The 27,789-nt window shown below is 37.5% G+C and overlaps 2 protein-coding genes across 4 annotated transcripts; one reads left to right on the forward strand and one right to left on the reverse strand.

Annotated features, from left to right (window-relative positions):
• Positions 1-442: 442 nt before the first annotated feature.
• Positions 443-11,664, reverse strand: LOC127626847 (dual specificity protein phosphatase 13-like). Of its 2 annotated transcripts, none has more exons than XM_052102931.1 (3): positions 11,501-11,664; positions 1,725-1,942; positions 443-1,537 (listed from the first exon to the last, which is right to left on the reverse strand). In XM_052102931.1, the coding sequence occupies exons 1-3, from the start codon at positions 11,662-11,664 to the stop codon at positions 1,344-1,346; spliced, it is 576 nt and encodes a 191-aa protein (XP_051958891.1). In that variant the 3' UTR covers positions 443-1,343. The 2 variants fall into 2 exon arrangements, with proteins under 2 accessions (XP_051958891.1, XP_051958892.1); XM_052102932.1 differs by lacking the exon at positions 11,501-11,664 and adding an exon at positions 5,237-5,445.
• LOC127626843 (sphingomyelin synthase-related protein 1-like) lies at positions 11,642-27,789 on the forward strand. Of its 2 annotated transcripts, XM_052102926.1 has the most exons (8): positions 11,642-11,786; positions 15,153-15,495; positions 19,122-19,389; positions 22,204-22,299; positions 22,873-22,990; positions 23,087-23,237; positions 26,042-26,149; positions 26,808-26,950. In XM_052102926.1, the coding sequence occupies exons 2-7, from the start codon at positions 15,195-15,197 to the stop codon at positions 26,119-26,121; spliced, it is 1,014 nt and encodes a 337-aa protein (XP_051958886.1). In that variant the 5' UTR covers positions 11,642-11,786; positions 15,153-15,194; the 3' UTR covers positions 26,122-26,149; positions 26,808-26,950. The 2 variants fall into 2 exon arrangements, with proteins under 2 accessions (XP_051958886.1, XP_051958885.1); XM_052102925.1 differs by lacking the exon at positions 26,042-26,149 and having other exon boundaries at positions 26,808-27,789.

The raw sequence follows: 27,789 nt of genomic DNA on the forward strand, positions 1-27,789 counted from the left end.
CAGATAGATAGATAGATAAATGACAGACAGACAGACAAATAGATAAATGACAGACAGACAGACAGACAGACAGACAGACAGATAGATAGATGACAGACAGACAGATAAATAGATAAATGACAGACAGATAGATAGATGATAGATAAATGGAAGACAGACAGATAGATATACAGATAGACTGACAGACAGACAGATAGATGACAGACAGACAGATAGATGGATAAATTACAGACAGACAGATAGATATACAGATAGACTGACAGACAGACAGACAGATAGATGACAGACAGACAGATAGATAGATAAATGACTGACAGACAGATAGATAGATAGATAGATAGATAGATAGATAGATAGATAGATAGATAGATAGATAGATAAATGGCAGACAGACAGACAGATAGATAAATGACAGACAGACAAATAGATAAATGCAGACAGACAGACAGATAGATAAATGACAGACAGACAGACAGATAAATGACAGACAGACAGATAGATAAATGACAGACAGACAAATAGATAAATGACAGACAGACAAATAGATACATGACAGACAGACAGATAGATACATGACAGACAGACAAAAAGATAAATGACAGACAGATAGATAGATAGATGACAGACAGACAGATAAATAGATGATGGATAGATAAATGGCAGACAGACAGACAGATGACAGACAGACAGATCGATGACAGACAGACAGATGTATAAATGACAGACAGACAGATAAATTACAGACAGACAGACAGATGACAGACAGCCAGGCAGATAGATAGACAGATAGATAGATTGACAGACAGACAGACAGACAGATGACAGACAGACAGACAGATGACAGACAAATAGATGACGGACTGATTGACAGATAGACAGACAGATAGATAGACAGATAGATAGACAGATAGATAGATAGTATTATATTTTTATAATGTATACACACACACACACACACACACACACACACACACACACACACACACACACACAGTGAAGATGCATTTATTGTTTTATGTATATTATTCTCTTAATATAATTTGCCACCATCTGTTGTAAAATAACTAACAGGTTTTACAGTAGCATTTTCACATAGTTTTTCAGTTAAATTACTAATTTTATATTAAAATGAACATTAAAATGACACTTTACATTCAGAGTACAAATGTAAACCTATAAAGTGTTTAGACTATAAGAGCTTTAAGCTAGTATCTGCCTTAAAATAGTGTGAGATCATGAGAATCAGTGCGAACTTCCTTTCAAAAAACAACGGTAACAAATTCCTGATGCATTTAAAGAGTTCAGGCCGATGATGCTGGAATGTCTGCGTTTGTCACGTGTGTTTAACCAGACCAGTGTAGAGTCGCATCAAGAGCCCGTAGCTGTTTGAGAAACCCTCGGTTTGGGAAGATCCAGCGGTGCTGTTTGACAGTTTTAATAGCATCCAGTAAGGAATGACGCTGGTGTATCATGAGATAAGCCAACACCAGAGACGCAGAACGACTCACTCCCACCGCACAATGAACCAAGATCCGTGCTGCAGCAAACAAGAGGGAATTCTGTTAACAGTTCTTATATCGGCTTTCAGACTGTTAAAACACAGCTCATAGAAATGTGCTTAAATGTGGACCATTGGTTGCCTCAACCGAAAGACTTATATTCTTCAGTAGAACACAAAAGGAGAAGTTTATGGGACAATCTCAGAACGTAATGGCTGCTTTTACCTCCCGGAGAACTGAGCACCTCCTGAATGTAATCAGCACAAGGATGAAAATAAACAGACAAGTTGAACGATGGGGAATCATCTGCTGGGACTCCGTAGTACTCCACTGTTGACCCATAAAACTCATGACTGCCCAGACAGTGCATCTTTCCATGAGCGGCGTTCAGGACGTGAGTGATGCCCAGCTTCCACAGAATGAACCGATCGTTGGCTACAGACCTGAATATCATAAATACACAGATGTTATAATTTCCCTTTACCACCAACTGATTTCTGGGTATATTTATGATGCCCATAAAAACTCCCTATGTCTAGAAAACTAGCAGGCGTATTAATTTCTAGAGGAATTGTAAAGCGGCCATGATGCTGGTTTAAATACTGCTGTTGAGAGCTTAATATAGTGTTCAAATGACTCCCATCTAGGGTTGTGAATCGAAAATCGGTTCTTTTTCTAACACAAATAGATAGATAAATAATCTAGATAGATATATAAATGACGGACAGACAGACAGACAGACAGACATACAGACAGACAGATAGATAGGTAGATAGATGACAGACAGACAGATAGATAGATAGATGACAGACAGACAGATAGATAGATAGACAGACAGACAGACAGACGGACAGATCACTAGCGCTTAATATGCTTCTCATCTTCTCGCGCGCATCTGTGTTTCACGTGAGCGTTGCGCGTGCTACCTCTGGTGCATGCAAGTGCGCGCCAGTGAAGCAGGCTTCCTGATATTAGCGTTCCATAGAGCGCAGAGCGGGATTACTCGCGATACTCAATCCGGCTTCTCTCGACAAGACGGCGCAGACCACAACTCGCGTGATAGATAGATAGATGACAGATAGATAGATAGATAGATAGATAGATAGATAGATAGATGACAGACAGACAGATCAGATAGATAGATGACAGATAGATAGATAGATAGATAGATAAATGACAGACAGATTGACAGACAGATAGATATATGACACAGATAGATAGATAGATAAATGACAGACAGACAGACAGATAGATAGATGACAGATAGATAGATCAGATAGATAGATCAGATAGATAGATAGATAGATAGATAGATAGATAGATAGATAGATAGATAGATAGATAGATAGATAGATAGATAGATAGATAGATAGATAGATAGATAGATAGATGGATAGATAGATAGATGACAGACAGACAGACAGATAGATACATCAATCAGACTACTCGATAGACAAATGACAGACCACAACTCAGTGATAGATAGATAGATAGATAAATAGATAGATAGATAGATAGATAGATAGATAGATAGATAGATAGATAAATGACAGACAGACAGACAGACAGATCAGATAGATAGATAAATGACAGACAGACAGAACAGACAGATAGATAGATAGATAGATAGATAGATAGATAAATGACAGACAGATAGATAGATGACAGATAGATAGATAGATAGATAGATAGATAGATAGATAGATAGATAGATAGATAGATGACAGACAGATAGATAAATGACAGACAGACAGATCAGATAGATAGATAGATAGATAAATGACAGACAGATAGATAAATGACAGACAGACAGATAGATAGATAGATAGATAGATAGATAGATAGATAGATAGATAGATAGATAGATAGATAGATAGATGACAGACAGATAGATAGATGACAGACAGACAGACAGACAGATAGATAGATGACAGATAGATAGATAGATAGATAGATAGATAGATAGATAGATAGATAGATGACAGACAGACAGATCAGATAGATAGATAGATAGATAGATAGATAGATAGATAGATAGATAGATGACAGACAGATAGATAGATAGATGACAGACAGACAGATCAGATAGATAGATAGATAGATAAATGACAGACAGACAGATCAGATAGATAGATAGACAGACAGATAGATAGATAGATGACAGACAGACAGATAGATAGATGACAGATAGATAGATAGATAGATAGGTAGATAGATAGATAGATAGATGACAGACAGATCAGATAGATAGATAGATAGATAGATAGATAGATAGATAGATAGATAGATAGATAGATGACAGACAGACAGATAGATAAATGACAGACAGACAGATCAGATAGATAGATAAATGACAGACAGACAGACAGACATATCAGATAGATAGATAAATGACAGACAGACAGATCAGATAGATAGATAGATAGATAGATGACAGACAGACAGATAGATGACAGACAGACAGACAGACAGACAGATAGGTAGATAGATAGATAGATGACAGACAGACAGACAGACAGATAGATAGATCACAGACAGACAGACAGACAGATAGATAGATAAATGACAGACAGACAGATCAGATAGATAGATAGATAGATAGATAGATGACAGACAGACAGACAGACAGATAGATAGATGACAGACAGACAGACAGACAGACAGATAGATAGATAAATGACAGACAGACAGATCAGATAGATAGATAGATAGATAGATAGATGACAGACAGACAGACAGACATATCAGATAGATAGATAAATGACAGACAGACAGATCAGATAGATAGATAGATAGATAGATGACAGACAGACAGATAGATGACAGACAGACAGACAGACAGACATATAGGTAGATAGATAGATAGATGACAGACAGACAGACAGACAGATAGATAGATGACAGACAGACAGACAGACAGATAGATAGATAAATGACAGACAGACAGACAGACAGAGAGACAGACAGATAGATAGATAGATAGACAGACAGATAGATAGATAGATAGATAGATAGATAGATAGATAGATAGATAGATAGATAGATAGATAGATAGATAGATAGATAGACAGACAGACAGATAGATCTAGGTTCTCTTTTTTGGTTCTCGATTGTGTGTTCTACGAACGGGACACGCTGTTTCCTGCACTACCATTCAGCAGGACTGCAGCGCTGCTACCAAAGCCTGCTTTAAAATGAGCAGCGTCCGATTCCTGTATTCCCAAACGACCCAATTTCCAATCTCCACACGGACACTTCCCTAGCGCTTAATATGCTTCTCATCTTCTCGCAGCATCTGTGTTTCACGTGAGCGTTGCGCGTGCTACCTCTGGTGCATGCAAGTGCGCGCGAGTGAAGCAGGCTTCCTGATATTAGCGTTCCATAGAGCGCAGAGCGGGATTACTCGCGATACTCAATCCGGCTTCTCTCGACAACGCGGCGCAGACCACAACTCATGTGACCCATTCGAATTTAGCGTAACACGTGTAATCTGATCCCTGAACGGATGACTCTCATGAGCCGATTCTGTTGAATCAATGACACAAAACATACATAATCATAACCGGAATTGTTAAATTCCTCACGATTCCCATGTCTATTCGCATTTCGAAGAGATTATGGCTGCGTTTCAAAACCTGGGGATTAATATTGGCACATTCGAGCATTAATGTATGATGTCCACAAATGCTGTCCAGATAGGCAGCTTACTAGGCTTTGAAATACAGCCAATGACTCACATGTCACCCAGGAGCATGTTGGGCCAAACTTCATCCACATGATTTCCACTTCTCTTCCCTCCAAACAGTATTTTCTCCAGTTCTTTAACAGAGGGCGTTTCACAAGCTTCATCCATTATACGCTCATCATGGAGCTTCATAATCTTTTAGAAATGACTCTTTGTTTCTCTCTCTGTCTCTGGTAAAATGTAGGTGTCATACTGTATCTGCTGTTGTCCAGCATGAAGGCACAGGTTTATTAAAGTGACAGGAGCAGGTGCAGCCCGTAATCTAAAATTAAACCAGCTTCTTATAGTCAGAACTGTGGAATATGACATTCAGATTAATATGATTCATCCTGACCTGATCCTACATGTATAAAACAGGCAAAAACACCCTTAGACTTATATTGAAATAAACTGGAACGCCCTAGTAACCGCACAGCAGCACGCTAGCAACTGCATTGCAACATCTGGCGAGGGTTGAACAGGCAAGTACTTCTCACTTTTGTTTTTTCCTTTCAGAAACTGTAAATATCTAGTATGATTTAAAAGTTAAACATTCCTTAAATCCTAATAAGGGTTCTTAAAAAGGAATAATTTAATAATACATTCAAACAACAAGATCAGTAATTTAATAAATGCAAAATATTTACAGTATTAATGCTTTCCAAAATAAATTATAAAGCTACCCTTTAAAAAAAATCCTTTTTTTCTGCTACACTACAAGCTGTTAAAGGGACAGTTCACCCAAAAATTAAAATTCTCTCATCATTTACTCGCTCTCATGCCATCCCGGATGTGTGTGACTTTCTATATTCAGCAGAACACTGATGAAGTTCTTTAGTTAAATAGTTAAATGGCTAGATAAGTGCTAAAACATGTTAGCAACATGCTAACAATGCCTAGATAAGTGCTAAAACATACTAACGACATGCTAGCTAAGTGTTAAAACATGCTGGCGATGCCTAGCTAAGTGCTAAAACATGCTATTGACATCTAGTTAAGTATTAATACATGCTAGCAACATGCTAAAACATGCTAGTGATGCCTAGCTAAGTGCTAAAACATGCTAGTGATGCCTAGCTAAGTGCTAAAACATGCTAGTGATGCCTAGCTAAGTGCTAAAACACGCTAGTGATGCCTAGCTAAGTGCTAAAACATGCTAGTGATGCCTAGCTAAGTGCTAAAACATGCTAGTGATGCCTAGTTAAGTGCTAAAACATGCTAGTGATGCCTAGTTAAGTGCTAAAACATGCTAGTGATGCCTAGCTAAGTGTTAACACATTCTAGCAACACACTAGCAACATGATAAAACATGATAACAGTGCCTAGCTAAGTGTTCAAAGTCATTTTGATTTGGTTCAGGTTTTTTGGTGTAACCATGAGAAAACTGCATGAAGGCACAGGTTTATTAAAGTGACAGGAGCAGGTGCAGCCCGTAATCTAAAATTAAACCAGTTTCTTATAGTCAGAACTGTGGAATATGACATTCAGATTAATATGATTCATCCTGACCTGATCCTACATGTATAAAACAGGCAAAAACACCCTTAGACTTAGATTGAAATAACCTGGAACGCCCTAGTAACCGCACAGCAGCACGCTAGCAACTGCATTGCAACATCTGGCGAGGGTTGAACAGGCAAGTACTTCTCACTTTTGTTTTTTCCTTTCAGAAACTGTAAATATCTAGTATGATTTAAAAGTTAAACATTCCTTAAAACCTAATAAGGGTTCTTAAAAAGGAATAATTTAACAATTTATTCAAACAATAAGATCAATCATTTAATATATTTAACATATTTACAGTATTAATGCTTTCCAAAATAAATTATAAAGCTACACTTTAAAAAAAATACTTTTTTTCTGCTACACTACAAGCTGTTAAAGGGACAGTTCACCCAAAAATTAAAATTCTCTCATCATTTACTCGCTCTCATGCCATCCCGGATGTGTGTGACTTTCCATATTCAGCAGAACACTGATGAAGATCTTTAGTTAAATAGTTAAATGCCTAGATAAGTGCTAAATCATGCTAGCAACATATTAGTGACATGTTAAAACATTCTAACAATGCCTAGATAAGTGCTAAAACATACTAACAACATGCTAGCTAAGTGCTAAAACATGCTGGCGATGCCTAGCTAAGTGCTAAAACATGCTATTGACATCTAGTTAAGTATTAATACATGCTAACAACACACTAGCGACATGTTAAAACATTCTAACAATGCCTAGATAAGTGCTAAATCATGCTAGCAACATGTTAGTGACATGTTAAAACATTCTAACAATGCCTAGATAAGTGCTAAATCATGCTAGCAACATGTTAGTGACATGTTAAAACATTCTAACAATGCCTAGATAAGTGCTAAATCATGCTAGCAACATGTTAGTGACATGTTAAAACATTCTAACAATGCCTAGATAAGTGCTAAATCATGCCAGCAACATGTTAGTGACATGTTAAAACATTCTAACAATGCCTAGATAAGTGCTAAATCATGCCAGCAACATGTTAGTGACATGTTAAAACATTCCAACAATGCCTAGATAAGTGCTAAATCATGCTAGCAACATGTTAGTGACACGTTAAAACATTCCAACAATGCCTAGATAAGTGCTAAATCATGCTAGCAACATGTTAGTGACACGTTAAAACATTCCAACAATGCCTAGATAAGTGCTAAATCATGCTAGCAACATGTTAGTGACACGTTAAAACATTCCAACAATGCCTAGATAAGTGCTAAATCATGCTAGCAACATGTTAGTGACACGTTAAAACATTCCAACAATGCCTTGATAAGTGCTAAATCATGCTAGCAACATGTTAGTGACACGTTAAAACATTCCAACAATGCCTAGATAAGTGCTAAATCATGCTAGCAACATGTTAGTGACACGTTAAAACATTCCAACAATGCCTAGATAAGTGCTAAATCATGCTAGCAACATGTTAGTGACACGTTAAAACATTCTAACAATGCCTAGATAAGTGCTAAATCATGCTAGCAACATGTTAGTGACACGTTAAAACATTCTAACAATGCCTAGATAAGTGCTAAATCATGCTAGCAACATGTTAGTGACACGTTAAAACATTCTAACAATGCCTAGATAAGTGCTAAATCATGCTAGCAACAAGTTAGTGACATGTTAAATCATTCTAACAATGCCTAGATAAGTGCTAAATCATGCTAGCAACATGTTAGTGACATATTAAAACATTCTAACAATGCCTAGATAAGTGCTAAATCATGCTAGCAACATGTTAGTGACATGTTAAAACATTCTAACAATGCCTAGATAAGTGCTAAATCATGCTAGCAACATGTTAGTGACATGTTAAAACATTCTAACAATGCCTAGATAAGTGCTAAATCATGCTAGCAACATGTTAGTGACATGTTAAAACATTCTAACAATGCCTAGATAAGTGCTAAAACATACTAACAACATGCTAGCTAAGTGCTAAAACATGCTGGCGATGCCTAGCTAAGTGCTAAAACATGCTATTGACATCTAGTTAAGTATTAATACATGCTAGCAACACACTAGCGACACGTTAAAACATGCTAACAATGCCTAGCTAAGTGCTAAAACACGCTAACAACATGTTAACGACATGATAAAACACTAATGAAGATCTTTAGAAGAATATTTCAGCTCTGTAGGTCCTTACAATGCAAGTGGTGAATGGTGGCTAGAAGAGATATGATAAGTGTGGGTATGAAACAAATCAATATTTAAGTCCTTTTTTACTATATTACTATATATGAGGGTGACTAAATGAAAAAAATAATTTTGGGGTGAACTATCTCTTTAACAATAGGACCCAACTACATTGACGTTTTTGTTTTTATGAGAAGTTTATATATATATAACTATCAGCATTAAACAGCAGTAGTAGTAGTTGATGAACATCAGTATTTAACTACATATTCAGCAACATAACAATAAATTTGAGGGTAAGCTATACTGCATAAAACACTGAAATGAATCATCCTTTCAGGTTCATCATGAATCACCCCAACAAACTGATTCACTAAAATTATGAAAAATGAAAACATGCTAGCAACATGCTAACACTGCCTAGATAATTGCCAAATCATGCAAACAACATGTTAGCGATATGTTAAAACATTATAACAATGCCTAGATAAGTGCTAAAACATGTTAGCGACGTGTTAAAACATTCTAACAATGCCTAGATAAGTGCTAAAACATGTTAACGACGTGTTAAAACATTATAACAATGCCTAGATAAGTGCTAAAACATGTTAGCGACAAGTTAAAACATTCTAACAATGCCTAGATATGTGCTAAAACGTGCTAACAACATGCTAGTGACATGTTAAAACATGTTAACAATGCCTAGATAAGTGCTAAAACATGCTAACAACATGCTAGTGACATGTTAAAACATGTTAACAATGCCTAGATAAGTGCTAAAACATGCTATCAACATGTTAACAATGCCTAGCTAAGTGTTAAAACATGCCAATGACACCTAGCTAAGTGCTAAAACATGTTAGCGACACGTAGCTAAGTGTTAAAACATGCTAGCAATGCCTATCTAAGTGCTAATGAATGCCATCAACATGCTAGAGACATGTTAAAACATGTTAACAATGCCTAGCTAAGTACTGATACATGCTAGCAACATGTTAAAACATGCTAGCAATGCCTAGCTAATTATTAAATCATGTTAGCAACATGTTAAAACATTATAACAATGCCTAGCTAAGTGCTAAAACATGTTATTGACATGATAAAACATTCTAACAATGTCTAGCTAAGTGTTAAAACATGCTAGCAATGTCTATCTAAGTGCTAATGCATGCCATCAACATGTTAAAGACATGTTAAAACATGTTAGCAATGCCTAGCTAAGTACTGATACATGCTAGCAATGTGTTAAAACATGCTAGCAATGCCTAGCTAATTATTAAATCATGCTAGCAACAAGCTAAAACATGCTAGTAATTTGGAGGGTAAGCTATACTGCTTAAAACTCTGAAATGAATCGTCCTTTATGGCTCATCATGAATCACCTGAACAAACTGATACACTAAAATGAATTGGTCTTCCCAATGCTTCATATAAGGAGGAGGAAGGACAGTTTAAATGATCCAAATGAATGGATTTGCAAAAATAAATCTGACATTCTAATGATTCATCTGAAGGAAGTCAAACATCTTAAATAGCTAGACACCAAAATAAACATCACCCTTCCTTACTAAGATTTTGCGACAAGATGTTTGATATTAGGCAAGAAAATAGCCATGTTTGCTCACAGATATTGATATATTCCCTACAGAGATTACTTAAATAATTAAGAGCCTAATAAAATGTTTATTTTTGTTGGATTTTGGTTTTTACTTTTGTAATATTTTCTTTGTCGCAACGAACTTGAATGTGTTTTTTTGTGTGTTTTTTTTTACCTTGACTATGTTTGTCGAGTTCCAAATAAAGAGAAACTTTTTTGTCCACATCTAAAAAATTATTCAAAAATACATAACAAATGTAATTCACACAAAACAATGACTTAAATACACCTTTTCTATGATTAACATGATTTCAATTTCTGAGTTCAAAGTCATTTTGATACTTTTTCTCGGGTTTAAATTAAAAATGTCATGTGGCGTAATCATCCGGAGACAGGAAACAAAATAATTCATTAAAAATTATAAATAAATAATAAGTCTCATTAAAAGCTGGCACATTTGGTTCAGGTCATTTGGTGTAACCATAAGAAAACTTGAACTCAAAGATTACATGTCCACAAACTTGACACGTGTTTAAAACTAGATTTCAAACTTAACCTTATATATCAATGATCCATATATCTTTATTTTGATATAAAGTTATTAATGATTTTGGTCATTTGGTCATGCAAAAAGATGTAGTATCCGTTTAACCTCAGTACTATAATGAAGTGAATGATGGTGTAAATCCAGAGTTCACCAGCAGATGTCACTGTGTGTGGTCAGAGATGGGCCACTTCTATTTAAATGAATGGGAGAAAATGGAACGCCAAACGGTCAACGGACGTAGAAAGGAAGTCCCGCCTTTAAGGTAAAAGAACCAATCACCTTTTAGATAAAGACATCGACTGTCAATGTCGAAATCGCGCATGCGCATTAGCTATTCAAGCCGGGAAAATAGCGTTTTTTTTTTTTAAGCAAATATGAGGTAAAGAAGATCAATTTATGACAGCAGTATTGTCAGATTTGACTGATGATTTAAAATATGCTCTTTGATCGTAATCGTGACCAACCGTCTTTGAGATACCGTTGTTCCCCCATTCAAGTAGATACGAGCTGCACTGTCATGACTGGAAATTACCTCCTGAGAGTGTTGTAAAACGGTCGCAAATGGACTGACTCTTTGGTGTGGTGCAGCGGAAGTGACCTCAGCAGCAATGTTTAAACACGCACTCATGCACTCCGTATTGAAACACAAAGAGCTGTCAGCACGACAGCGATGATTTACTACAAATATCCAGACAGAGTGAGATTTCCGAAGGTATATCGCGGTTTGGAGTGAAGAATCTCATGTTTACTGTAAGTGAAGCGAACAGGCTAACCACTAGCATGCTAATACACTTACACGCATCTAAAAGTCAAAATAATAGAGTCGTATAGAGTAATAACAGGCTTATAAACATATTGTTCATTAATTCAATATCATTGCCATATTCATATTGATTAATGGGTGGAAATGATAAATGTTAGTAATTCAGAGCATCTTTTTGTTTACATGTTCACTGTAAAAGCCTTGTTATTTTGTGACGTGTTTGATGTCTTATTCACTGCAGACAGGCCCAGATATGATCATTTGGGTCACAAAACCCAGATTTTCTGGACTGATTTTAAATCGTTTTCTCTCTCTCTCTCTCTACAAACCTAGTGAGCTGCTTATCTTGGTTACTATCTTGTGGCAAAAATGCTGTCTAGAGGTCTATGGAGTTATATATGTGCCACAATTCTGCATTGTGGCACAAGTATAACTCCATAGGTAAGGAGATAGCTAGCTAGTGTTATTGTGGTTAAAAGGGTTTGATTGTGTCTAAAAGTGGCAAGTTCTGGGTCCATTCGGCTATCAAGAAGACTGTCTGTATCAGGTACCGATTAAAGACCCCAGAGACACAATTATACCGGAACTACTTTAGTAAAAGGGTCAGATTACTTTTCTATTATTTTCTTGTGTCTGATTAAGTGGCTTTATTTCTGTCTACCACCGAAGGGGCGTGGTTGGATATGGGCGTGGCTTGGTCGGGTGTGGCCGTTTGTTCTGACCTTAAAAGAACCGGTTACCCCTAAATGAAAATTCTCTCATTTACTCGCCCTCATGCCGTCCCAGATGCATATGACTGACTTTCTTCTGCGAAGAGTATCTCAGCTGGGTAGGTCCATACAATGCAACTAATCCATAACTTTGAAGCTCCAAAAAGCACATAAAGGAAGCATAAAATAATCCATACGACTCCAGAGGTTTAATCCATGTCTTCAGAAGTGATATGATAGGTGTGGGTGGCAAGCAGATCAATATTTAAGGCCCTTTTTTTACTTTAAATCTCCACTTTTACTTTCACATTCTTGTTTTTTGTTTTGTTTTTGGCGATATGCATTCTTTGTGAATATCGACAGCTTTTAAAATGTTTAAAATGACTTAAATAGGGATGTGTTTATCATTCACACATATCATATCACTTCAGAAGACATGGATTAAAACTCTGGAGTCCTATGGATTATTTTTATGCTGCCTTTATGTGCTTTTTGGAGCTTCAAATTTCTGGTTACCATTCACTTGCTTTGTATGGACCATCAAAGCTGAAATATTCTTCTAAAAATCTTCAATTGTGTTCAGCAGAAGAAAGAACCAAATGCAGTAGGAACAGTTGTGGTGGAACAGTGTGTTTGTGATGTGTCAGTTAGTCTGCAGTTAGTCTTTTAATCAGAAAAAGAGGTTGTTTCCCAATATCCAGGGCTGATGCCAGCACAGATGTCTTCGCAAGGAGTTTACATTTTTGAGTTCAGTTTGAGACGTCAGCAAAATAAACCATCTATTCCTCTTTCTGTAGTGTGTTAAACAGTCAAACAGCTATATCGTGTACAAGTGGCGTGATAAGTGTGGATGTGTTTCTATGCATTTGTGATCTGATGCTTTGGCGTAGAGACATCTTATCAGAGCAAATGGACAAATAAATAATGAATGAAAGAAAGGACGACGGATATCATAGGCTGGGCGATATGGCTTTTTCATATCATCTGGCGTCTGAGGGATCTTCTGTGAAAATATTACAATATTTTATAGAGTTTATCAATTGAGTGCAGTTGGATATGAATGTTATTAGTTGATCTGTTCATTTTGAATCATAATGACAGTATATAAATATATATATTTTTTACATTGAAATTATATTCATATTTCTTTACATACAGATATCCAAGTATGGGGGCATAGAAGCCCTTGTGACTGAGGAATGATACTGTATGGGGGTTCAGGACGTTATGGTCTAAAGGCACTCTGGAAATACGCACCTCATGTTTACGCACATGTGGGGAAAAGAGGATGCGGGTGCGGCCCGGGCACCAGTGAAGCGTGTTTCAGTGCTAGAGAAAAATATTCAAGAATACAGCGCATATCAGATATGATGTAACCGGCGCTGTTGTTTTGTCGCGCTGCTCACTAGAGACGATGAGAGGGTGAAACCGTCGTCATGATATCTTGCAGTCCTGATGGAATCAATCTGCGGTCCGAATCTGGAACAGGGTGTCCTGCGTAGTGGGTGTAATAGCAACTGCATACATTCTGAGGCTGCGTTTCCACTGAAGTGGAAGAAATCCACACAAAGCCACTCCCAACGCTAGGGAACCGCTTTTCCCGCGCTGCTGTCAATTTTACAATCCACCTCGCGAGCTTGACGCTTGGCTTCCATAGGAAGGAATTGAAAGCGCTCCCATTCGCTCAGCACGCGCCAGTGGAAACATACGACAGGAAAGCCAAACTCCTAGTGTTTTTAGCAACACACATGTCTAAATGTAGAACACAGGTTAAATGCTGATGGTTTAATATTGGATAAATATCGGCAGTCGCTACATCAGTCTATTCCTAGTAAACGTTCCTACTTTAAACTATTTACGCAAAGTTAGACGTGTGAAAAGTATTCAGTAGTTTCTCCCAGTAACCGCTACGCATGAACGGGTTAATCACTCATTTTTTGTTTTTCATCTTGAAAAATATATTAGAAGTTGTTTTTCACTTCTGTCGTCTCTGGACTCAGATTGAGTAAGTTGTATCTGAATGAGTTGGTTACCTGCCAAACACTCTCTCAAATCTCAAGCCGAGTGCCATAACGGGGATTCAGAGTTTTAAATCCTCAGTTGAGCAAAATCATGAGATTTCTGGGTCGTTGATGTGGCCTGCTTTACCAGTATATCAGCATGGTTTTGTGGGCAGGTCTGGATATTTAGATCATCAGCAAATGTTTGCAACCCATTTAACTTCTGTAATGTGGGAGTGGTGGTGGCATAGTGGTCTAATGCACACAACTGTTAATCAGAAGGTCGCTGGTTTGATCCCCACAGCCACCACCATTGTGTCCTTGAGTAAGACACTTAACTCCAGGTTGCTCCGGGGGGGATTGTCCCTGTAATAAGTGCACTGTAAGTCACTTTGGATAAAAGCATCTGCCAAATGCATAAATGTAAATGTAAATTTCCAACTGAAACAGGAGATACAAGTTATTGCATTTTGATCAAAGATTATGAATGCTAAATGTGTTTATTTCGAACAATGTGCTCAGACAAATCGATTACATCGCATATAACATGTAGTACTATAAATAGGTTCAGTTTTACTTTATGTTGGTTTTTAAAGGTACAGTTGTGAATGTGAATGATGATTGATTTCTCTTTTCTGTTTAGTTCTTGTGAGAGAGAGAGAAAGAGAGAGAGAGTTTGAGAAAGATGGCAGGTAACGACGGGCAGCTCAGCGTGAGACACTGGACTCCGAAGCATGTGGGCCGCTGGCTGCGTGAGGAGGGTTTCTGTGATTACGTGGACCTGCTGTGTAACAAACATCGTCTGGACGGAACCAGTCTGCTGTCGCTGAGCGAGTACGACCTGCGTTCTCCTCCGCTGGAGCTCAAGGTGCTGGGAGACATCAAACGGCTCATGGTTTCTCTCAGGAAGCTCCAGAAGCAGAACGCTGATGTGTTAGAGGAGCTCGGACTGTCCTACGATGGACACTCACCTCAGAACAGCACAGGTGCGTTACTAGGTCCTGGGGGATGTTGTCATAGCGGTCACGCTTGGAAGAAATGCTTAAAAATGTAGGAAATAAGCAAGTTGCACCCGTGAATCCTTTGGAATTAGCTGGTATTCTGCATTAATTGGTCATAAAATGTAATCTCATCTTCATTAAAGTCACACGTATAGACAAACACAACGTGCTTAAGATAACAACACACAAACAATTATAATCTTTCATGTCATTATTGAACACATCCCATTAAACATTCACAGTTCTGTTTAAAAAGTAAGTGAACCCTTGGATTTAATAACTGGTCGGTCCTCCTTTTGGCAGCAATAACCTCAATCAAGCCTCTCCGGTAGAGGCGGACCAGACCTGAACAACGTTCAGAAGGAATTTGGGATCATTCTTCCATACAGAACTGCTTCAGCTCAGACATATTCTTGGGATGTCTGTTGTGAACGTCTCTTTTGATGTCATTCCACAGCATTGGGTTAAGGTCTGGACTCTGATTGGGACACTCAGTTTTTAAGACAATCTGGAGTGGATTGTGGACCATCTCTCAACTTCTACTGAGCTTCAGCTTGCACACAGCCACCCTGATATTATCCTGTAGTATATCTTAATAAACTTGGGAATTAATTTTTAATTAATTAATTTAGCAAAGCAGCCAAAATCATGATGCTCCCTCCACCATACTTCACCGTTGGGATGTTTGCATGTTGGTATGCCCTGCCCTTTTTACTCCATACGTAGTGCTGCGTGTTCTTCCTAAACAATTCAACCTTAGTTTCATCAGTCCACAAAACATTTTGCCAGTGGCGTTGTGGAGTGTCAAGGTGGTCTTTGACAAACTTCAGGTGAGCAGCAATGATTTTGTTGGAAAGCAGCGGCTTCCTTCATGGTGTCTTGCCATGAACACCATACCTGTTTAATGTTTTCTGTATAGTAGACTCATGAACAGAGATGTTAACCAGATCCAATGATTCCTTCAAGTCTTTATCTGTCACTCTAGGGTCCTTTTTAACCTCATTGAGCATTCTGCTGTGTGTCCTTTGAGTCATCTTGGTTGGACGGCCACTTCTAGTGAGAGAACCTATAGTACTAAATCACCTCCATTTATAGACAGTTTGTCTAACTGTGGACAGATGAATATCTAACGGCCACTTCTAGAGAGAGTACCTATAGTACTAAATCATCTCCATTTATAGACAGTTTGTCTAACTGTGGACAGATGAATATCTAACGGCCACTTCTAGAGAGAGTATCTATAGTACTAAATCATCTCCATTTATAGACAGTTTGTCTAACTGTGGACAGATGAATATCTAACGGCCACTTCTACAGAGAGTACCTATAGCACTAAATCATCTCCATTTATAGACAGTTTGTCTCACTGTGGACAGATGAATATCTAACGGCCACTTCTAGTGAGAGTACCTATAGTACTAAATCATATCCATTTATAGACAGTTTGTCTAACTGTGGACAGATGAATATCTAAACTCTTCCAGATAACTTTCTAACCCTTTCCAGCTTTATGCAAAGCAATAAATCTTAATCGTAGGTCTTCTGAGATCTCTTGGTCCACATCAGCAGATGCTTCTTGTGAATGGCAAACTCAAAATGTTTGAGTGCTTTTTATAAGTCAAAGTAGCTCTAACCCACACCTCCAATCTCGTTTCATTAATCTGATGCCAAGTTTGCCAACTCCGGACTCTAATTAGCTTTTGCTGACATCAGTACAACATACGTTTTCCAACCTGCACTGTGACATGTTTAATGATGGTTTATGAATTTGTAAAAGAACAATACAATAAATTGTGTGTTATTAGGTAAAATTAATGGTGTTTGTTCATTGATTTAACTTAGATGAAGATCAAAACAGATTTTAAGACAAATATATACATAAATGCAGGTAAATTGAAAGGGTATACAGTGGAGCCCAAAAGTCTAAATCCACATGGAAAATCTGCTTTTATGATATATTAAAAAATTACATTTTTATGATGTAAAATGAAAATATATATATATTTTTTAGATTTTGCTCTACATTTAAAAATGTGACATTTACAAATTCATAAATTCATGTAAATTTTTCAATTTAACTTTTCTCTCCATCAGTTAGGATGATAATATAATTAATAATGACAATTTACTAATTAAAGGAAAAGTAATTTTAGTTATTAAATAATAATAATAAAAATAAGCTAAATATAATGATTCTCACTTGGTGTCTCTCTCATAGTCTGGACCCTACTGTATGTCTTAAGCAGATGTGACAATTAAATATTTAATATACAGAAATGTGAAGCAGGATTTGGGACAATGAGACTTCAAAAATAGAAACCAGGCAATTATTCAGGGTTATTCATGTAAATCAACCAAATTTCAGAAACTTCCTCGGCTGAAATTTTTTCTGAAGAATAATAAACATACGTAATGATGAAAGCCCAAAATATTATACCATTGATTTAATTATTTACTGAGTAATCTCTGGGTGCCAGTGGTAGCTCAGCGGTGAAGACTCTGGGTTACTGTCCAAAAGGTTGGGGGTTCAAGCCCCAGCACCGCCAAGATACCACTGTTGGCCCCTTGAGCAAGGCCCTTGACCCTATCTGCACCAGGGGCGCTGTTTCATGGCTGACCCTGCTCTCTGACCCCAGCTTAATTGGGATGTGCGATAAACAACTGCGTTTCATCGGCTCTGTACCTGTACTCTGCACAATGACAAAGTTGAATCTTAATCTTACTATAATCATTTGACTTGAGTCCAAAAATGGGAAAAAAAGTTATGTTTTCCATAGTTTAAGTGCCTATAACTCCAGAAGTATTAAAGATATCTTAATGTCCTTTTAGATTCTGGTTCAGGACAAACTTTCCTTTTTGTATCTTCATTTCTAAGGCCCTATATGGTTCAGTCCCAGAGATATGGGGCTCTCAATGTGGCTCCATGTGTAAATTGTTGCATTTTGACTAATTCTCAATAGTCGAAAACCAAATTTGGGTCACGTGGTATAAAGCTAGCTTTTCTTGTCCAACAAAACCAAGTTCTGAAGTACAAATAATGTTGAAACTAGAAATCTACATTTATTGTTTTTCATAAAAACAATAATGTCAAAATTATAATTTTTGATATTACAAAAATAACTTGTTAAGAATAAGTGGCCCATTTTCCCATTTTCGGACTGTCAGAATTGGCATATAATGCAACAAGGGGTGCATAAGTCAAGTGATTTTAGTAAATAGACCTACCTATCTCTGTGTAAAATAAAATTAATGACACTGACACTTTTCTAAGGTAATTTTTTTGACCTGTAGTTTTGCTCCAAAATAGACGAAAATTGTCATTTTGACCCCCATACAAAATAATGGATTACTCCGTAAATATTGATCCATGACATTAAATATTTATGATTTTTTTTTTTTACCAGTTTAAATGATCAAAAACAAAATTTTTGAGCCTCTGGTTAAGCTGACACGGAATTACTCTATATGTCTTGTTGCAGGTCGCTTGTAATTTTCAAGTCTGAAATCTGAGCTTTATCAAGAAGGGATTCGTCGTTTGTTACTTTATCAGTGTAGACACAGTGCAAAAGTTTAATTAAATGCAATGTATTTCTTTGTGTGCTCATGTACAGGTGGAGTGGATTGGATGTGTAATGGCGAGTCTGTGCGTGACTGTGACGGTGAACTGGACACTCTGGGTGGTGACCAGTATCACCAGTACAACAACGGTAAATACAAGCAGCAGCCGCGGAGACTGGACCCGGAGTACTGGAAAACCATCATGAGCTCTGTCTACGTGGTCTTCGTCTTTGGCTTCACATCATTCGTCATGGTGATCGTACACGAGCGAGTGCCAGACATGAGGACGTACCCTCCACTACCAGACATCTTCCTGGACAGGTGAGTCTAAGTTAATATAAACCCATATTCCCAATGTGCTTTAAGTCCTCGTGGTGGCAAAGTGATTCGCCTCAATCCGTGTGGCGGAGGACGAATCTCACTTGCCTCCGCATCTGAGACGTCAATCGCATATTATCACGTGACTTGTTGAGCGCGTTATAATGGAGACGTAGTGCGCGGTATCCATGCACAACTCGCCACACACACCACCGAGAGCGAGAACCACATTATAGCGACCACGAGGAGGTTACCCCATGTGACTCTACTCTCCCTAGCAACCGGGCCAATTTGGTTGCTAAGGAGACCTGGCTGGAGTCACTCCCTGGGTTCAAACTCGCGACTCCAGCGGTGGTAGTCGTCGTCAATACTCGCCGAGTTACCCAGACCCCCATCTATCGATGTTTTTAAAATTATGTAAATTACGTAAAACTCTCCAATCATTATACTGTTAAACAGGGTGTATTTAAAGTTTTACTTTATTAAAAATAACCAGTTTTTTGGTGTTTATGTTTGACCTGTGACCTGCTTTACTGTAGTACAGTGATAAACTCGTCAACAAAATTTACTCGTTTACAAATATTTTTTATTTATTTTGGCATCGATAATGAAGACGATATGAAAAAGACACATCTTGGCGTTAATCAAACATTTTAATTAATACATGCTGTTGACAAAAATATGTTTATTTTTTATTTTTATTTGATTTATTTTGATAAAGACTTGTATATAATCCAGTCAGGGTTAACTCAAGTTTTCAGGACAATTTTCTCATGTTACACATTAAATCTTTATTAATCTTTAATGCATGTTATGATAATTTATACATTTGGTCAAAAGTTTGGTCTGTTACAGTGTAACAGTGCCTAGTGTTAAAACCCAGGTCTTATGCCACATAAATCTATATTAGGGAGGGAACCACCGGCCAAATAGTGTATGTATTATGTGTAAGACAAATACTCAGCATGACAACAGATATACGTGATTGGTAAGTATATCTTCATCGAGACATACATATATAAAAACCAAAACCAGAGTCAGACCCTGTCTTAGGTTTTAGTCCATACTGGTGATATATAGTCCTGGCATGAAAGTCACAAGGTAGATATCCTCAAAGGGTCCTTAGTCTAACACTCCTTGGCATTAATTGTAAGCACATACAAAGGAGTCCTTACTGATTGAGCATGAATTGCAAAGGATTCCCAATGTGGACTTAAAGTGGCATGCAAGCACCATGAACCATGCTGCTAGCACCAAACACATCAAACTTCTTCTGTTACTAGCTTGCTCATAAACAGGTGCTAACAGAACAACACTCCCCCTAGTGTCATTTAGAAACATTACATAAAATAAACCTGTGACCGACTAAAGCTGTTACAACAGTAGGGCTGGGGGATATGGCCAAAATTGTTATCACGAGAATCTTTTTCATATTGTTCGATATCGATATTTATCACAATATATATTTACACGTTGCACTTTCTTTTTTTATTTCAAAGTTGACGTAAGAAAAGAAGAAAAAATCAATTCTAAACAGTCAAAATAGTCTCTATAAAACCACGCAGGGGGTTCAGAGACGGCCAAAGCAGTGGGATCTGCGGGAGCTTTCACCAATTTTACCGTCTTTTACCATTTATCAATTGAAAATTAATGTTAAAAGATTATCTGTTTGTTCTGAATCATAGTGACAGAAGTCTAGTATTTGTTGGGATATTTTTACATTAAAATGAAATATTTTTTATATTTCTTTAGATTCAGATACTCAAGTTTGGGGCATAGAAGCCCTTGTGACTTGATGCTGAATGTGGGTTCAGGGGTGTCCTGAGAGAACATGTAAGAAACATTTGTATATTTTCATTAAAGTGAGAGACTAGTCTACCAACTAGTAATTTTAGTCTTTCCTTATCCAGTCCAGACATCTAATTAATTTTCACAAAATTAGAACAGAAATATGGATTTGTTTATTATTAAAGGCTCGTAACATGCTGATTAATAAAGATACATTTAGAAGGGACAATCGTTATGGTCTAAAAGGTGCTTTGAAACCACTTTAACTCATGCGGCGCTTCATGTCTACACACATGCAGGGAAAAGAGGCGACCGCGTGCGGAGCGGGACAGGGCAGAAATGATGCATGTTTGGTGCTAGAGAACAATATTCAAGATTACAGCGCAGAAAGATCAGAGCTGTTGTCCACATCACTGTTGTTCTGTCGCGCTCTTCACTAGAGATGATGAGAGGGTGCAACCGTTGTCATGAAGTCTTGCGGTGCGTATGGAATCAATCCGGTGTCCGACGTAGCCAAATCGTTAGCATGTCAGCTAGCATTAGCAAGTTCATCCAGTCTGACCCTACGTTACCACTGGCGCATTGTGAGCGAAGCTGAGAGCGTTTTCAATGAATTCCTATGAAAGCTGAGAATCATGTTCGCATGGTGGATCGTAGGATTGGCAGCGGTAGCTCTCTCCTAGCACTGTGAGCGCCTTTGAGCAGATTTCATCTGCCCCAGTGGAAACGCAGCCTGAGAAATCCGAACTGCTTGTGTTTTAGCGACACGCAGTAAATATCATAGGTAACTCTGATGTAAAGGGTGACTGTTAAACCTTTTTCTTGATAAACATCTGTGAAGTTTCAAGTGTTTTTTTTTTGCAGTGATGCTAAACGTCTTTGACATGTTGAAATACGACAGATGGTTAGAGGTCACAGCTGAACATGTGCATGAAAATACATAAACAACAGCAGAAATCACCATCTGTTTGTTCTGCAGGATTATATTTTGCTCTCTGACCTTTGGCCTGTTGCTCTCTCTTTCCCCAGTGTACCCAGAATCCCGTGGGCTTTTGCGATGGCGGAGGCGTGTGGCGTTATATTGTGCTCTATTTGGCTGCTAGTGCTGCTGCTTCATAAACACAGGTAACACATACTGTATAAACACACTCTAATAAAATCTATTTTTCTTATGTGACATTATATATCTCTGGGAGTAAATAAGGTGGCTCCGAAAAGCTCATTTTATGTTTCATTCCCAACTGTGTCTGATAAAATTTTTGTGTTATGACAAAGCAATACAAATGTATAACATTACAAATATAATTTTTCAAAGTGTCCAAAAATGTCTCCATGTGTCCAAAAGCCCCTCCAAACAAATCAAACATAATAATTGTACATTAGTAATAATTACACATGCAAACACAACAATGACTAAAGGTTTGCATAGCATGCAGACATGATTTTAGTCATGAGATTTCACAGAATGAGTTTCATTCTGTGTCATTTGAGTCATCATTGAGTCTGTGTCATGTATTTGGCGCCATCTCCTGGTGGTCATATGTAACATTGTGCTTCATGTGGATTATCTAATGATCTATACATCTGATTATCTTGTGTGTGGACTCGTTTGAAAAGATTATCACTGATATTTTAAATTCTGCATCACTCAATAAAAATGAAAGCTCAGTCCATCAAAGACATGCATTTGTGTTTCAGGTCGATACTGTTGAGGCGTTTGTGTAGTCTCATGGGGACGGTTTTCATGCTGCGGTGCGTCACTATGTTTGTGACGTCTCTTTCTGTACCTGGTCAACACCTGCAGTGCACAGGGAAGGTACGGATGCCATCAAACATGCACTCTGTGTTTTTCACCATTTCACAAACAAGTTTGTAATGGTTGGTGTTCTTTTTCTATGTGTGTGTGATTTAGATATACGGTGATATGTGGGCGAAGCTTCAGCGTGCTGTGGCCATATGGAGCGGGTTTGGAATGACCCTCACTGGAGTCCATACATGTGGAGATTACATGTTCAGTGGACACACTGTCGTTATCACCATGCTCAATTTCTTCGTTACAGAATGTTAGTACAAGCACACACACCATAGACATCTATTGTTTTTTCAAACCTAACCCCTAACCATAAAAGACAAGTTAAAGAAGTAGTAATCTTGTTGTGATGCGTTACGTCCGTGGGCAATGGAGGAGTCAGGAGACAGCGAAGCAGGTTCAAGGTTAGTCTCTTTTAATTGTATGTTTTCAGCACACATTTGACGGTAACCGTCGATAAGATAAAATGAGATGTAAATAAATTAAAGCACTGTGTTAATTACTCTCTTAGTCCGGGCTGTCGTGCTTTCCGGTCACTCGCTCTCCCGCACTGATGCTCTGGCATGCCTTTTCAGGTCTCCCTCTGCCATCACTATGGCAGACGGTTAGAGACGGGTGTTGGTGTACTCGCAACCCAGGTGACGAGCCTTACCAACGCATGACCACGCCCACCCCATGCCACACTTGTGTATAGTAAAATGAAGTAAACAATCAGTGCTCAAGAAGAAATACAAAGTATTTAGATTACATAAAGTTTTCTGTCGCAACAAATTCCTAGCACCGCCAGATGCAGAATCCTGGCCAAAAATCATGGAAGCTGAGTATTTTGAAAAATACTCAAAACTAGAGATGCATCGGTTGCCGGCATTTATCGGGCAATTATTGACCAAATTAAACCATCGGCATATCAGTAATAAGCATGAAAACGAAAAAAACTCACTGAAAAAAACTCTACATCCACAATATGTAGATGGGTCGGCACTCTTTAGAATATGTAATATTTATTTTTTGTTCTGGCTCGTTCTCACATTAATGCAGAAAAAATTCTATGAACGGACGTGACCGTAAAAACGGCATTTACCAATAGGCTACGTGATGAGGGAAACCGTTAAAAACACTTTGAAACCTGCAGATTTTGATATCCATTAATGCTGCATGATTGATTGAATTAAGATTGAAATCACAACATAGCCTTGTGTGATTGCTAAACCTTAAAAGGCTACGTTTCTGCATTCAGCGCTTCAGTCAGTGCTGTGTGAGCAGGCGGCGCCCTCTAGTGGTCTGGACTGCATTATTTCTTATACCACTATAATACAGAGTTTAAAAGTTTTTTTTTGTTCCTTTGGTTTATACTAGGGCTGTCAATCGATTAAAAATTCTAATGGAATTAATTACATGGTGTCTTGATTAATTAATCGTGATTAATCACATTTAATCACATATACAAATATTTGCTTAGAAAGCCCCTCATGAAACAATAATTCAATATATAATGATTATACATATTTATATAAATATTTAATTATACATAGTTATCTTTACATGTTTAAAAAGTGTGTATGTGTATATATATATATATATATATATATATATATATATATATATATATAATAAAAATATTCTGATAATTAAAATGACATTCTTGTGTCAGAAGAGTTCATCATTGATAAGACTTTAGAATACAATGTATCGTTTACTACCATATTATTGATCATAAGTCAATCATTGACACACAGTTCACAGCAATCCACTACACAAGTGAATTTATCAATCAGAGATTTATTATGAGGGCTTGTTTAAGGACCGTCAATGTACACCTGCATCAGACATTTTAAAAAAAATACAATTATTAATGCTTAAAATTTTTTTACATCTAGAGCCAAGAGGTATATTAAAACAAACAACAACAAGGAAAATAAATAAATACAGTTTAAATAAAAATATCAAATTGTTTACATATTTCAATACACTTTACAGCTTTCTTGTTAGTCAAATTGGAAATTGTTCTTAGGTATTGCTGAACCTCTAAAACTAATTGTTTATAACCACCATACTTAAATTTATGAATACAAAACTTTGCCAACAAAAGCAGAACATTAATCAGATAATATTCCTTATGAAGAGACATGTCAGCTAAAAAAAACTGAATAAAACATTTTCAAAACAAAGTTGAAAGCTGGGAATAATATGATCTCTAACATTCTTGCAGAAATTAGAGCAAAAACAAGTCGAGTCGGGACAACTCCAAAATAAATGAAAAAAATGTTTCCGCCTGCAGACCACAAAATGTACAGAATATATCGACATAATTAAATATCTCTACAAGAACATAATTAGTGAGGTAGTACTTATAAATAAGTTTGAAGGAAATTTCTTTGATTTTATTTGTGATTAAATATTTCTGAGTAATTTCCAAATTTTGCACCATCTCAATCCAGCGTCAGACATGCTTGTGTAGCGTCTCGGGTGTGTTGCGTCATAAACACATGTTTAGGTCACTGTGTCAAGTTAAATATAGTTTAATACTCAATCTTTAAACACATCTTTAGATCTCTTAGTTCAGATTTGTGCTCCATCAAGTGTTTTGAACGCAAGAATGTAACACATGTTTGTGTTGTTCTGCTGAAGTGTTTCTTCACTGTATAAACTGTGTGTTGCTCATACAGCTGAAGTTTCACTTACTGCCCCCTGGAGTAAACAGGTGGTACTACAAGCATTACTCAGGAATCTTCCTTATTATGATCCGGGGGCATTGCGATTAATTGCATAATTTTTGAATCGCACTGAATTAACCCGTTAAATCGACAGCCCTAGTTTAAACGTTTAATTTTTCCATGATGTGGTTGACATTTCCATGGAATATGCATAGTATGAATTTGCACTGTTCTATTATATACAGCACATACATGTAAAATGTGAGTTCTGTTGTTTTGAAATGCAAAAACAGAAGTGCAAAAAATATTTTAGAATTACAAAATAACCTTTTATTCATACCAATCACTGCTACATTTAACTATATGCCTAATGTATGTAACAGTGCCCGTCTGTTTTTTTCAGCCGTCTGGGTTCCGGAAGTATTTCCCCCATTTCATTTCTTCCATAGACTTGTAATAAAATCCTCCGTAAAAGAGTTGTGAGCCATGAACCAAACCGACCCGCTCCGAGGTGAATCTCAACATCACAAACTCTGTTTTGAAAATTGGACAAAAAGACAAAGATACAAGAATGTGTACTTACCGTCTTTCATCAGGGCACAAACTGCAATCCCATGAGGCATTGCGAATGATGTCATTGAATAAAAACAAAAAACGATGGGAATATATAAAACTATTGATTTTAGGTTGTTGATTATAAGTATAGAAACTATATATTTGTCTTTTATTGCAAAATATTCCAATATGTACAAATATATATATATATAGCAGTTTAAGGGTGAAGAGGCAGCGACTCGATTACGTCATTCTCAGTGCGTCATGGGAGCGCGCGGTCGCCCCGAGCCACGTTTCGTGGGTTTCACTGGGCGCGGTTCTCCGATTGGTGTTCTAGTTAAATACCAACTTTCTAGATATTAGCATTGGTACATGCATGCTTGTTTGGAACACCGAAGGAAGTATTTTTTACCATCGGATCTTGGGTACAATGTACGTTATTTAAAACATTTGTTTATAATGTATTAAATGGTCCTAGTTTTGAAGCTGGACACATTGTGCATACCGATTTGACCCTTGAGGAAGAGTTTCAGTTTTGAGATGGTCTGCGTATATATTCGTGTTGTTTTCTGTGTGATGTTCAGTTTGAAATCTCCCATCTCGCTCCGTTTCAGACACGCCGCGCAGCTGGAACTTCATCCACACGCTCTCGTGGGTTCTCAATCTGTTCGGGATCTTCTTCATCCTGGCCGCTCACGAGCATTACTCCATCGACGTCTTCATCGCCTTCTACATCACCACCAGACTCTTCCTGTATTACCACACGCTGGCCAACACACGCGCGTACCAACAGAGCCGCCGCGCGCGAATCTGGTTCCCCATGTTCTCCTTCTTTGAGTGTAACGTTAAAGGACCCGTTCCGAACGAGTACTGCTGGCCGTTCACGCGACCCACCCTACTAAAACGACTTATTGGATAACACTGCTGCTGATTCTGAACAGATTCTTGCATTGCCATGATGGACGTCAAAGACTGCATCTAACACACAGACATTTCTGCCGGCTTTCTCTAGTAGGCGTCAGTCTCCTAAAGGGATTGGGGAAAAATGTGCCCATTATTGTGGATTTGTTTTGGCTTGTTTTTCGACTGTGGAAACCGACTAATGAACTAGATGTTTAATTAGGGGTTTAAGACTTTATTTTTTAGCTAGAAACGAAAAACCACTACACTGGAACTGTGAAAGTCTTGCTTTTTTTCCATAGAGCCGTCTTTTAAGGTGCTTGGCAGGGATCCCTTTTTTTTAACCCTTCGCACGACACAGTTGGCAGTATTAATTTATTTCTTCCAAAGACATTTCAACTTAAGCAGTGTCATCCTTCTTGAAGCAATATGAAAAGTCTTAATGTTTCAAACAAAAATTTGTGAAACTATTGTTTTAATTAAAATATGATATCTGCGTATGCAGGCTTTCCTCTCATTGCCATGATTGTTACGCGTCAGGCCTCTTAATTGATTTGTACTGTGCAGGATTTGTTTTGTCAGTATTAATATCTGTGTTTAATGACAAAATGATAATACTGTGTTTAAGACTCAAAATTGCCCCTTGGGTAAATCTCATGAGAACATGTCCAGGTCACATTTCACCCCATAATTAAA

The sequence above is a fragment of the Xyrauchen texanus genome, chromosome 33, assembly GCF_025860055.1.
Source record: "Xyrauchen texanus isolate HMW12.3.18 chromosome 33, RBS_HiC_50CHRs, whole genome shotgun sequence".
Lineage (NCBI taxonomy): Eukaryota > Metazoa > Chordata > Actinopteri > Cypriniformes > Catostomidae > Xyrauchen > Xyrauchen texanus.

What these genes read in the sequence shown, in the direction of transcription:
- LOC127626847 (XM_052102931.1), bottom strand. Translation starts at nt 11,664, where the DNA reads ATGAGTGCGTGTTTAAACATTGCTGCTGAGGTCACTTCCGCTGCACCA. An exon ending in ACAACGGTATCTCAAAGACG is followed by an intron (nt 1,943 to 11,500) that starts GTTGGTCACGAT and finishes TATGATATTCAG; the next exon opens with GTCTGTAGCCAACGATCGGT. An exon ending in GGTGCTCAGTTCTCCGGGAG is followed by an intron (nt 1,538 to 1,724) that starts GTAAAAGCAGCC and finishes TGTTTGCTGCAG; the next exon opens with CACGGATCTTGGTTCATTGT.
- LOC127626843 (XM_052102925.1), top strand. Translation starts at nt 15,195, where the DNA reads ATGGCAGGTAACGACGGGCAGCTCAGCGTGAGACACTGGACTCCGAAG. An exon ending in ACCTGCAGTGCACAGGGAAG is followed by an intron (nt 22,991 to 23,086) that starts GTACGGATGCCA and finishes TGTGTGATTTAG; the next exon opens with ATATACGGTGATATGTGGGC. An exon ending in CAATTTCTTCGTTACAGAAT is followed by an intron (nt 23,238 to 26,807) that starts GTTAGTACAAGC and finishes GCTCCGTTTCAG; the next exon opens with ACACGCCGCGCAGCTGGAAC.